At 38.2% G+C, this 14,039-nt stretch overlaps 1 protein-coding gene across 3 annotated transcripts in view; it reads right to left on the bottom strand.

Annotated features, from left to right (window-relative positions):
• LOC124254147 (nuclear factor 1 X-type-like) overlaps nucleotides 1-14,039 on the bottom strand; it is a 133,005-nt gene that overhangs the window by 26,925 nt on the left and 92,041 nt on the right. For all 3 annotated transcript variants that reach the window (XM_046688025.1, XM_046688024.1, XM_046688026.1), the window contains one exon: nucleotides 12,545-12,693. In XM_046688025.1, the coding sequence (XP_046543981.1) occupies nucleotides 12,545-12,693 (149 nt within the window). The remainder of the gene's footprint in view (nucleotides 1-12,544; nucleotides 12,694-14,039) is intronic.

Raw genomic sequence — 14,039 nt, 5'->3', positions numbered from 1 at the left:
TAACTGTAAATTGACCCTGGGCTGACCCAGTGACAGCTACCTGATCAAAGACATCTGAGTCAAGACCGCCCACCCATGCAGCATGTTTGCATCCGTGCTAGTAGTAGCAAGCAGCTGACTGGCACAACAAGTATGGGCATCTACTGACACCAGCTGAAACCCTGAGGCAGACAATTTCACCTCACCTCACCTATGTTTCATAAACTAAAGTAGTTATCCTTTATACAGCATCAAATTTAAATGGAAATTATGGTAACAAATAGTGCCAAGTGGTTTTAGCTCGCATCCACATGTACCGGTAGTCATCAGTTTGAAATGTCTGTCATTGGTGATGTAAAAGATCAAAACCGACTCCGAGATTTTGATCCAAATCATGAACCGACCAAAGATATACTTTAGATATAATTTTAATATTTGGTATTTGCTGAAATCAACTGGGATGCAACTGGCTAACGATACCTTGCCATGCATGTGCTACCCCTGTCCTGCATGTGCAGTGAACGCACTACACATATTGTGAGGAACACATGGTTCATACTGGCAAACAATCACTTACTTTCAGACCTATCCCTCGTAGCCTAGTGGATAAGCCAAGCTAGTAAACGAAGGGTTGCAGGTTCGAAACCAGACATCGGCACAATATATTGGAAGTTTTCAATAATGTGATATTTTACAATCAAATTCAAAACTTGTATGAGTACAATACTTCAAAGTCAAGGGCTATTCCTCAGAAATTCCCCAGGCGATACCTCAGAAAATCCCTGGGACCCACGCAATTCTGTAGAAAATCCCTGGGATTTCTTGCTGAATGCCCTGCAAAACTGCCTGGAGAGGTTTACCTGGTAAAAGGAGAACCTGGTGAGACAATAGAGTGACCTCACTGGAGGTTTATATATTTAAACATTTTCTGCAAATCTTGTTACAGTCATTTCCATTCCAACTGAACTTCAGTTTTCAACATCCAGTAGATTTTTGCTTAATTTTATTATCAAAATATTTTAGCAAACTAACACACAACAAAATCATATTTATTTCAATAAAATATGTTGTCATTAGAAGGAACAGACATGTTATAGCCCAGCTTCCTTAATATCAGAGCAGAGGATGCAAAGTCAGTGCTGGGTTACAGGTCACAGGGTATCTTTCAAGTGCCCAGTCCTGAGAAAGAGATCATGCATTCAAGTTCCTTGCTTTTGCGCAAGTTCGTTGCTTTTGCGTAGAGCTCTGACATCCATCCAAACCACAAGCTATTTTGTGTTGAAACATGATGACAGATACTGTGCAAAAGGGGCTTTGATATATGATTTTCTAATTTTCCATCTTCTTTTATCTTTAATGTCAGTGACAGCATGTTTACTTTCAGGAAATTGACTGTAAGGTGCAAAGGTTGAATGAAGGGGAAAATAAACAATATCGAAAAAATAAATCACATTTCGTACTATTGGTAACTATTTTCACAACTCATTTCAACACTTTCTGAAAAAAGGGCTCTTACTGATCCATGTCTGGTTTTAAATAAAGTCTGTTGAGGTAGCCATGTTGAACATCAGCAAAATTGAATTGTGCCCAAAACTGATAACATATTGTTTTGAAATTGAAAAACTTGCTACATATCCAATTTGATAAAGATACATAATACAGAAATGGCCAAGCAACAGTTGATGTGATGTTTTAAGCATGAAATAAAATATAGAACACTAGCTATCATTGTTAAAAATTCCAAGAAATATACTTATATTACATCACAGCCATAAATGGGGTATTTTGGCAGTCCTCAGGCAGAAAGAACTTTAGATTTTCATCATGTTAACTAACCATCCACAATTGTAATGTTTTAATATTTGGCCTTTCATGTTAAGTAATGTCTGGAAAGGATGTACATTTCATTATCAATAATTATTTGTATCGAGTCTTTGCTGATGGCAAAGTATTATAATAATACATACAAATCCTTATTTACTGATGGATCCAAGGATGGTGGCCCAGTGCCCTGTGCCACTGTCATTGGATCCAGAACAATATCTTCCAGATTACCCAATGACAGTTCAATTTTCACAGACGATGCAAACACAATACTAATAGCTCTTAAATATATTAATATACACCCTAAACATAAACAATATAAAATCTTTTCAGACTCTCTTTCGTGCCTTCAGGCTATAAAAAGCCTCTCTTGTAAACATCCACTTTTAATCGAAATAATTTAATCATATAATGGTCTTGCTACTGGCCAATATGACATCATCCTCTGTTGGAATTTCTGGTAACACAATGGCCAATTTTGCTGCTAAGGCAGAACTCAACAAATCTGTGACACCACTTTCCATCCCATACTCTAATTGCAAACCTGCCATTACATCTTATATTTATGATCTGATGCAAAAGAAGTGGGACACCCAAGTAGGTATCAATAAATTACATCAAATAAAACAAACAATCAGTTAAACCTACTTGGTTAGACTAACAACTAATCTCTGAAATGAACATATTTTACAGAAAAAAACAGTTCACAATAATAATAAAAAAAACATATCTCTCAGTATGACAGAATACTATTTGAGTTGTCAGTCCAGATTTGAAGAGGTCATTATGCGACATCGTCCCATTGGCCATGCAAGATATACCCATGAATACCTGTTAAAAGGTGATTTTTCCCATCACTAGGGATAAATATTTCAATGTCAAAACAGTTAAGGACATTTTTACTAATGTTAAATATCATTTAATCATTGACTTTTTAAAAGAAAGAGTGGTGATAGATAAATTTTGATTTATGTTGTTCTACACAATTGGGATACAATGACATGTGTCAACCAAGTCAGCAAGCCTGAACACCCGATCCTGTTAGTTGCCTCTTACGACAAGCATGGGTTGCTGAATAGGGTTACAATAGCAATATGCTTATGGTTTGACTGTTTACTTGATCTGGGATTCCAGTTTCTTGTCAGGTTTTTTTCTTTCATATAAACTATAGTCTGTCAACCAACGTTTGTTTGAAGGCATTAATGATATTAAAGAACAAATAAACCTTGTTTTTTTTAACTCTTTTAACTATTACATATGAAAGTCTTGTGGTTAGTCTTATGCGGAACACCAAATTCATTCTTAAAAAATTTGTGGTTAATTAATACCGAGCGATTAAAAGTTGCCAAAAAGTCGCCTGCTTCACTCTCGCACGCCAATGAAACCACAGACAGGTTACGTAACTCTGTCGCCAGAGCACTGCAGTGATGTCATATGAGGAAGGATTTTCAGTTAGTTGTATAGAAAGTGTGTAGCAAGCCTGTCATTTTGATGATTTCTCGACATCAACGAAGACATGCCGAATCGTTGTTTGTTGTCAATTGCTCCTAGGGGTTGGGCAATGGTGTCGTCATGCACAGTTTTTCGACAGGACCCCGCAGTTCGTGCTAAATGGGTTGTTTGTGAGTGCAAAGCGAGAGTTGTGGAAGCCTGAAATGATATCTTACTTGCGTTCAGATCGCTTCACGGAAGTTAAAGAATCAAAACTACTAACTAGTTGTAGTAAAATATGTATATGATTGATGACCATAAAGATTTTCCATGACACAACTTGTAACATAACGATTTCTTCCTCTGAAGCGAGGTTGTGGTCGAAGTGACAATAATACTGTAAGTAGTATTATATTGACAGCCACCTCGCTTCCACGAGAGAGATTGTTATGTTATAAGCTATGTCATGCAAAATCCTATTGGCCATCAATCAAATACATATTTTACTACCAGTAGAAAGTAGTTTTGATTTTGTAACTCGGTGAAAACAAGCCTAAATAGCATTTATCCTCAGACTGGCGGATGTTCGCGACAGGGCGCTGCCATTTTTGAAAATCGTAAAGTCAGGGGCTAAAGTCTGTTAGAATTAATGAGATTATGGCTTGTTTTCATCAAGTTAGAAAATCAAAACTACTTTCTACTCGTAGTTAAATATGTATTTGAATCATGACCAAAACGATTTTGCATGACACAACGTATAACATAACGATTTCTTCCACGGAAGCGAGGTGGGGGTCGTGGTCACAATACTGCGCGATAAATTTCTTGCTACATTCACGTGGTTAACGTTCACTCACCAGTTTGTAGATACTAGTCAATGTACGTCTTTATATTTTTACGTCTTATAATCCTAATTAGTTTATTATCATACTTGTATGCAATTTGAAACTAAATAAAAAGCAGACGATCTGCTGATACTTACAAAGAATTTATAACAGGACTGTAATATCTAGACATTTTATAGTTTGCCAATGTGAATCATAATTCGCACACATTCCCTAGTGTATGTTGTCTGTCTCATTACACTTCATGGCGAAAACAATGATTCTGTTGAATGCTACGACAAATGAATAGAAACAAAATGCAAGTATTAAACTTAAAACAGATTAAAGTTATAGGAACAATGTCAGGCTATTACCTTGTTCGAGGAATGTATCCATTAACATCCACAAAAACAAGTGATATGCCATTCATCTGCACCTGTTCCAAGTGATGTGTCTTTTAACAGTCTAATGTACGAAAAGATGACATCGTTTCAGGTATTTCACATTGGTGTATAGTCTCATTGGTCACCCATGATAGCACACCTGGCAATTAATTGCATAATGTCCGCCTTTCTTTGAAGAAAGTAATTTTAGTTAGGCAATAATGAGCAATCAATCAATGTATTGGCGGTTAATCTTTGAAAGAAGACGTTGTTTTTTCGCAGACACAGACACGACAGAGTGTATTCAGTATAGATTAGTAAATCTACATACATAAACACTACCTTTTGACAAATCCGCTGTGTAAGATAAAACTAATTAATCAATCAGCGTGTTAGCGGTTAATCCTTTGATCGATGTTTATAATGTTGAGCATTTACTCCAGACACAAGAAATGTCAAATGGGAACCTTTGTCGGGGTAATCTAAGTGGTGTTACCACTAATTTTACCTGTTATAATTTCATTAACTGACCATCAAGTGAATGATGACAAATAACATGTGTAGGTTTATACCACCTAACACGGGTTACAACAAGGGAGTATTAATTGCTGTATTGCATGTGAAAACTTATGGGCCGTCACTGTTTTGAGAATACAAACAGAACTTCATTGTTGCATAAGAAATACATATAGGCATTTTCTGTGTGATAAAACTGTATGTACCAAATTACTTAAGTAAATTTTCAGATTCTTCTAGCAATGGCAAAGTAGGGTTGTTTAGTTTAGGGATTCAAATAAATCAAATGTCAATTTTTATTATCATACGTAATAGACGTCATATTTTTACATGACATGATTAAATATCGAGGTAAAAAACACAGAAATGGGATCAATTTGGATCTGTCATTATACCATCCAGGCAATAGAAAACCTGAAAAAGCCCACACTGCTTTGATACTTTATTACAATCAGACAAGAATAATAGGGATATTTTCAAATAACTGCATCTGATGGGCATCCACCCTTCTTAATGTCGAGCTGTTTAGGTTGAAGAAATTAACTGTAACCGTGATGAGCGAGGCTGATCATCGTTTTCACTATCACTAGCGTCTGGCTCGAACAAATAAGGCCTAGCGACTCCAAGCGATTTGGACAGAATAGTCTATGGAAAAACAAGTTGTAACTCGGAAACTAGACAAAGCAGGAGACAAAATCAAATGACAGTAGATTGTGAGAACATATAGCTTTCATTTTTCACAAAAGTTGTCACCGTTTCAGGTTTATACAAACCTGTAAACAAGATAATTTACCCCCTGAAATGTACTTGAATTCTGCATCAGCCCTCATAGCTATTCCTCATATGACGTCACAGAGACGCCCCGCTCTGATTGGTTGAAATTTCGTTCGCGGGTGAGAATTGTGCACTGTTGTCTAAAAGGTCGATTTAAGTTAATTAAAGATCGAAATGAGTAGTTTTAATGACGGGGTTTCATTTATAACGATGCCAATTAGCGATTTATGTATTTGTACACCCTAGAGTATATGTGATCTTTAAGACATGATATAGAATTCGATTGCTACCTGCTATTCAACTAAGTCGGATGCAGCAATCACCTGTGTACATATTTCGCTCCAATCTACCGGTGATTCAGTTAAAAACAATCCGAAAATATAACTTCAGAGAATTTCTGTTCCATCATCCGAAGAATTTATATCTTAAACAGTTATTTTTACAGGGACAATATATATTGCTATCGTATTAGTATAAAGGTCTTTTTCCATGTACATATTTAGCATAATAATTAACATTGGCTCAGCACTTTGGGTACGTGACTGGATACATTTTACGTATGGCACAGTTTGACAAGTCAATGTTCACTTCCCGCGGTACATGTAAAAACCGTGATTGCAAAAAAGGAACAATTACATGTATTTTTAGTAATTGTTAGCAAACTTACCTCTGGATTATGGTAGCCTTATTCCTGTGGATACACAGAATACATACAGAAAATCAAAAGAAATTTTAACACGAAATCATAGCTATTCCTAGTGGTATACCTAATCTACCCCTGAGTTATCTCCCTTGATCCTGACGTCACTGTATTGTTCTCCTAGAACCCTTCATAATTTTTCTAAAAAACAACACATCTTTGACATCTTCTAAGGATAATTTCGCGGGGAGGACACAGGGTGGGAACTACTCCCCATAATCCAGAGGTAAGTTTACTAACAATTACTAACAATACATGTAATTGTTCCTAATTATAACGTAAACATTCCCTCTGGATTATGGTAGCCTGAATCCCAAGTAAGGAAGGAGGGGTACCCTTGGAAGATACTACCCTCTATACCACTAGCTGAGAGTTGATGACTCAACCTCCTAATTATAACTATGACTTAGTCAGAGATAAATAATTTATCTCCAGTTTGGTCAGTAGCAGTGAGGGAATACATTCCCAGAGATGGAGAGTCTTCTAACTTCCTACAGTTATGGTGGATATGATAGATATCATGATAATCCTTATCTGTAATATTAGGGATTATATAATCCCTGACGCCATAAATCCGGATTACGATAGATTCCTATAAATGTATCATGATTCTATCTGCATCCCGAAAAAAATGTCATTAAACCTAATATTCCTTAAAATTCTGACGTCACTTCCGGTAACCATGACATCACTTCCGGATCCTTGAAGCAATCCCCAGGGTTTTAGACTAATAACCTTCAGATTCCATTATATGATGTCACTTCCGGTCCTATGACACCACTTCCGGTGATATTGACATCACTTCCGGAAATATGACGTCACTTCCTGAGTTCCTGACTTTACTCACTAGGTTGAGTATCTTCTAATTCAATCTTGTGATGTCATTTCCGGTTATGACGTAACTGCCGGTTGATGACGTCACTTCCGGTATCAAATACAACTAATATATATATAGTACTTAAGGACTCTCAACCTGAACGAAAAATATATTTTCCAACCCATTGCTATCAACCGTAGCCGGGAAGTGAGAGAGTGTAAACCCCCCACCCCTACCCTTTTTCCAGGGGTAATCAGGCAGAGGCGAGGTGCTGCGCTGTCACTAAAGGACCAAGTGAGTGGAGACCCTCAAAAGAGGAAGCAACGTCTCTAAGATAGAAATGGATAAAAGTGTTAGATGATTTCCATTGGCGACTGGCAACTACTTGTTTCAACGGAACTGACGACCAAGCCACCAAAGATGAAGCCAAGGCTCTGATAACATGGGGAGATTAAAAGAATCTTGATCCTGATCACAATATGCATAAGATATGGTTTTCTTGAACCAGGAGGAGATAGTATTCTTAGATATCTCTGAATCAACATTAGTTTAGCACGAAATGAACAATCGGCAACGATTGTGTCTAAATATCAATGTAAGCTGCATCTACCAATGCAACGCTCAGATTGGGCACAAAAGTCTTGTCCTATCAGATCTATCATCTGATTATAACCTTCCGAAGAATTAATGGATATAAAATCTATAGCATGTTAATCGGATACTCTGGATGCTGTAGCAAAAAAAACTAGGAGGAATGCCATCTTAAATGATAGGAACTTGAGAGAAGTGTCCTGCATTGGTTGATATGGTGACTCTTGGAGGGATTGTATTACCAAGATAAAAACCCACTTAAGAAAAAATGTAGGAGAAAATATGTCCTTAATCTGGAATGAACAGATAATCTTGTGAAGAAAAAAAGTATCAGATCACACTGAGAGTCCCTGTATGGTGACAGGGGAGTCCAAGACTCCTTGCTCTATAGATGAAATAATAGATGAAATTTTATAACACGCCCTTCCCATGTACAATGCACATGATCCAAATGTTGACATATAAGCTTTTATTAGTCATGCTGCCAAGAGGCGCTAGAAAGTTGAATAGTCACATGACTTATCCCACCCGGTACCTATTTAACCTGCTGGGTAAATAGAGACAATTGAATAAAGCCACCTGCCTGTAAATAGTGAACTGGATATCGATCTGGTTTCCAACCAAACGGTATATCGCACATGCCATCCGTTATCAGGTTCCTACACCTGTCCTGACTACCTGAACTGCCCCACCTCGTGAGGCAGCAGATTAATTTAAATCGTAGCTAGTCTCGAAATAGCCGTGGTGATCTTAATTCAGTAATAATAATAATGATGATAATACTGAAAATTATTGCAAAATCCAACCACAAAGTGAATGCTCAAACACGTACTATAAAGAAATGTTTGAGTTAATAGTGCAGTGAAAGAATGTAATCAACCATGGATGCAGTTTTATAGTGATCGGCAGATCATTCCACAGAAATGGCGCACCACCAGTGAAAAAACGCCTCCCATAAGAAGCCATGGCTAAGAATTGCTTAGAGATCGCAGTTGTCTGGTTGAAGGGAATTAACAGTTCACCTAGCTATTCTGGTGCTATGCCGTTTTGACTCTTGTATGTGATACAGAGTACTTAAAACACCTGTACCAGGTTGATTTGAAGCTGTGGCCATAGGTAGATTACAATGCAACTAATAAATAACTAAAGTAGTAGGCGAAGAACTAGGCTCAGATGACGAAAAACTATAGCTTCCTTATACAAAGGCAAGTGTAACAGATTGTCGAGTGGAGGAAAGATCGACAACTCCCTGACTCACTTATGCCAGTCCCGTATACGGTAGATATCTACCAAAAGTTGAGAAATTCAAATTCCATTTATAAGTGATGAATGGGGAAGAGATGGCTTATGAGTCCCTTCTGCTTGTCGTAAAAGGTAACCAATGATACTCGTCTACCCGTGAATAAACTATAGAGTATCCATAGACTCTAGACTATGTCTCTATTTTAATTCCTTAATGAATCCAGTCTCTGAATCCATTCAAAGAAAGTGAGACGATGTAATATATTCCTTTGATTGGCCATAGCATCCGCTAGAGATAGATAAACCATGTCCAGGAAAATAATGCGCCAACGCCCCTCTTGAGCTGTGTCCTTTATAACCCAGGAGTAAACTTGGAAAACTGGAGGAGCAAAGCCCGTAGACCCGTGGCAAACCAGCTAGAATAGGATAACATACCAATGGATGTCCAAGCAGCCATATCTAATTGCTTGAAATCGCTATTGTACACGGAAGTGCTTGCTCCCGGAAGCCGTTAACTTCTTGTAAGAGGGCAAAATCCTTATCCAAGTTAGGTAGACTGGCCGGGATAAGTCTATCGTGAATGGCGTAGACCTGGGCAGGTTGTCCCACGTCGTGGCCTTGGAGAGGCCAAAGTTATAATACTCCAATGGTTTCTTAAGTAATGAAGAATGCGACAAAGACAGCTTGGGCATCCCTTCCGGCAGTAATCAGCAACCCAACTCCAAAGGTATGTCAATTCCCTGATCCTCAAACGGAGGTGGAAGGATATTGGGATAAAGACCGTTTAATAGTTCCAACTTCTCCTTAAAAATTCAACCCGGTGAGAAAATCCTCTTCCCGAAAACATCCATAGTTAGTACTGTCAACAAACACTCTCACATAGTGAACTCCGGTTGTGAGAAGGGATAAACCGATGAAGCGACCAGATCGGCCAAGTCAGACACCATCGGGTTCAAGGACTGATTATCCGTGTCAGTATACGCCTGCAGTTCTGTGGCCGTATTCTCTGATCAAACCGCTAGGCCTGTGGCTGTTGGGCTGCTGGGCTGACAAGCCCTTGTCAATAGCAGCATATCCGGTATCATGGCTCAATCTGGGACGGGAATCCCGTGCGTCCTGGTATCAAGCCCGTGAAAGTCCTGCTGCCTAGTCCCACCATGGAAAAAGATAGCAGGCCCGTGGCTCTCGGTTGCTGGGTTGACAAGCACATTGTTAATAGCCGCGGACCCGGTACAATGGCTCAAGTCGGAAGAGGAATCCCGTGCACTCGGCACGGTATCCAGCCTGTGACAGTCCTGCAGCCGTCTATCCGTGGGGAAGGATAGCAGGCTGTGAGCAAGAGGGAACTGCCACGGATGGTTGGTTCCCGAGAACCAAGATCGCGGAGTGTGTAGCCTGAGCCACGGTCATAGCAGCCCTGGTTTCTGTCAGGACATAACTTTGGCCCCCGGCTCGTGCCATCGACCACCAAGTCATTGCGGCTATCTGCCGTCTTTCCGGGTAAATATGTCCCCTCAATAGCTTCAATAGCAGGCTAAATTCACCTCATTTCTGACCTCAATGTCCCGTATGGACTTATCCATAGCGGTCTGAATATCGGACTTGAAACCAGCTAGCTGCTAGTAAATCCTAAATGGTAGACATAACCATGTGGGTGGATGATTAGATTTTTACCTAGATCTGGAGTTAGGCTCAGATTTAATAGACAATGAAGGCGATCCCTTGTTGGCTTTCTTTGTTCCCGAACATTCAGATGATGAAGATACTTACACTTCCTAGCCATAGAACGAAATTTCTCCATAATAAGCCAACTCTCATCTGACATAATAGACCTCTATCTGATAAAAGCACGGCAATCCTTGAAGAATGAGACACATAGAGAGTGGGGATCGACATCCGCCATAAACTTCTGGCATAGGAGACATATGTTATGCGCCATATTCGTTCTAGTCACCAAAGGGCAGGAAATTTTCAAATTCCAAAAACAAGAAAATATATACGTAAATACAATATCAATGCGATTGAGCGTATGTGACTGACCTATTTGTGAAGAAATGAAGATTGAAAAATAAATTTCACTGATTCTCTGCATGTCATACGTGTGGACCATACAGAAAAATTATGGAGGGTTCCAGGAGAACAATACAGTGATGTCAGGATCAAGGGAGATAACTCAGGGGTAGATTAGGTATACCACTAGGAATAGCTATGACTTAGTGTTAAAATTTCTTTTGATTTTCTGTATGTATTCTGTGTATCCACAGGAATAAGGCTACCATAATCCAGAGGGAATGTTTACGTTAAAATTCAAAATGTTGGCAATTTATTGTCAAATATGACTTCAATGAGCCAATAATGTGGGTCTCAGGGCCTATGAAGACTAGGCTAATGTGCAATTAGTGCTAGAAGACTAGAATAATGTGCAAATGTGCTATCGTGGTAGGAGCGAAAAACGGACCCTCATGAACAGGGTAAGCGAAAGTTGAACGCTTATAGAATGAGGTGAAATATACATGCTATTTCACACGTTTTCTCAGATGTTGCTGTACACAATTTAATGAATGAAAGTGGGACCAAATTTAATCCAATGAAATAAAATCTAACAAGATCATATTTTCATGCGTTTTCTGGTATCATGTTGCATCACAGCTAAAATCGTAAGTACTCGGGTGATGCATGTCTACATGATAAAGTTGTCTTTTATATGTTAGTACAGTGTTCCGCTGTTCGTGTAATTTTAAAAAACAAAACAAATCTTTTTAAGCACCTGAAAACACATAATACAGGGATATGTACAGTGAACAGTTTTTTTATTGTGATACACACTGAATTTCACTTGTTACAAGATCATTTGGTAACAGCAATGTACCATGTGCTTATCAGCTGATTTATGTTTCGATTACCACTGATTGGTCGTTTTATTAAGGTCAATGACATTGTTCAATTTTATTGGCTCAGTGAGTTATGACTCGAAAATATGGCGATGGCAAAATAGCGATTTCCAAAGATCATGATGATGGTTTGTGCAGGTATTTTTGTTACAATTACGAATTCTTTCAATAGTTAAGTGTTTGAACAGTTTGTATTTCATGAGTACTGTCCAAATTAACACTCTGTTGTTACTGACCGCATGTTGATGTCATTTAAAGCTTTTGAACGAGCTTTATGTTTTATCTTTGTAGTGTGTAATACGGTAATAAACCACCTTGAAAATGGCATAAGTATCTATACTGAAACGTCGCTATTGTATAATAAAGAAGTTGATCATCCATAAAGACTTGTCATCCCTGAAAAGTAGTTTATATCTGGAATCATACATAAATAATTGCCTTTACGCGTCAAATGTGTACATTCAGCTTTTTGGCCAGGTGCAACAATAATACTGTTTTAACAATAATCATGCCATTCCTAGTTAGCAGAAACATAGCATGGAACTCAGTTTACTGATACTGAAGTTACTCACTTGAGTTTGGGAATTTTGAGCCTCCTGGCAAACCAATGTAACAAAGTCAGAAAAAGTATCACTGCCATGATTCTCTTGGTATTTCATGGTATTAGGGTGTCCCACATGGCCCGTCTGACTGGAACTCATTATCATCGATTCTTGTAAACCTGCAATGTGAACATTGAACAATGACAAATATAATGTAGTGTCCTTGGACTATATATAACCTACCCATAAGTATGTTTCCAATTCCTCCATCCATGAGTAGTTTTCAACTTTAACCAAAGAAAACCTAAGCCATGAAATTCAGCTTTAACTGATCCCAAATCATCCTACAAAAAGACCTTCAGGTACTGTCTTGCAACTCCCAGAGTACTCATGTGTCTTGTCCCAGAGAGAAAATTAGGGTGGACAGTACAGTAGTTCATAGGACATATATGTCTTTAATCAAGCTGGAGAGGTCTTTACCATCAAACATATTTAGCCCCATCCTAAGTTTTATCTGAATGTCTCCTAAAATTTCTTACAAGAAACATATAATCAACCAATTTAACATCACTGCATCATGTGACAGTTTGCATCATCTGCTCAATGCAGGGCAACTTCTTAATCCCATGACTTACGATTTAATGGTATGCTTCATTGCCAGTCATGAACAGCCTCAGCATACATGCATACTTTATCCAATAATAAATACACAAAGATCAAACCAAGTGAGATTAACCTTCAAGTGGATTTACAAATATCATAAAGCCAATATTTTCAGGATGAAAGTATGTTCAAGCTATATCCTGAATGAATAGCCTTCAAAGTCACTATGATGTATGACACAACTGAATTCTGAATTCCACAACTGAATTCATTGTTTAGTGAGTGTGTATCATAAGTGATTGATGCTTAGATTTTCCATGCATTGATCAGAAACTTTGTGAAACTGTAACAATGTTGACAACAGGGCATCATCATCATCATCATCATCATCATCATGGAAGTTGTCATACACACAAGCTCCTTGAAAATCAAAGCCATAAAATCGCTAGTGTCATAAAAATCCCCAGCAGTATATAACAGGTATTTCAGGTATGAACATCTGTCATCGAGTAGTGGGGGAAAATCAAATGTGGTGCTCAAATTCAAGCAAACACATTTAGCAGTCCAAGGACTGCTTACAGGTAATTACATTGGTCATGTGTTCTGTGCAAAACTCAACCATTGTTTAGTTACATTTTGTCAGTGATGTTGAATCAACAATTGAATTAGATCCATCTGACTGGCTAGTACTTTCTACTGTATCAGGAGGTACATGGAAGTTATGGCCACCTGGTGCTGACAAGTTACGCGGGGCTCCTGATAATTTTTTCCAGAACCAAAAATAATTGAGAGCAGTTTTGCACTAAAAACCTATGCCATGGAATATTATGGGAGTGGGGGGGAGACATACATGATGGATGATAATTTTTTTTTATTTCAATACATTTTAAAGAAAAACAGAGCCACAGGCCTCCGTCACTCA

Source organism: Haliotis rubra, unplaced genomic scaffold, assembly GCF_003918875.1.
Source record: "Haliotis rubra isolate DU_JTF1 unplaced genomic scaffold, ASM391887v1 Scf566, whole genome shotgun sequence".
NCBI classification, from domain to species: domain Eukaryota; kingdom Metazoa; phylum Mollusca; class Gastropoda; order Lepetellida; family Haliotidae; genus Haliotis; species Haliotis rubra.
This window is presented reverse-complemented; position numbering and strand designations above follow the sequence as displayed.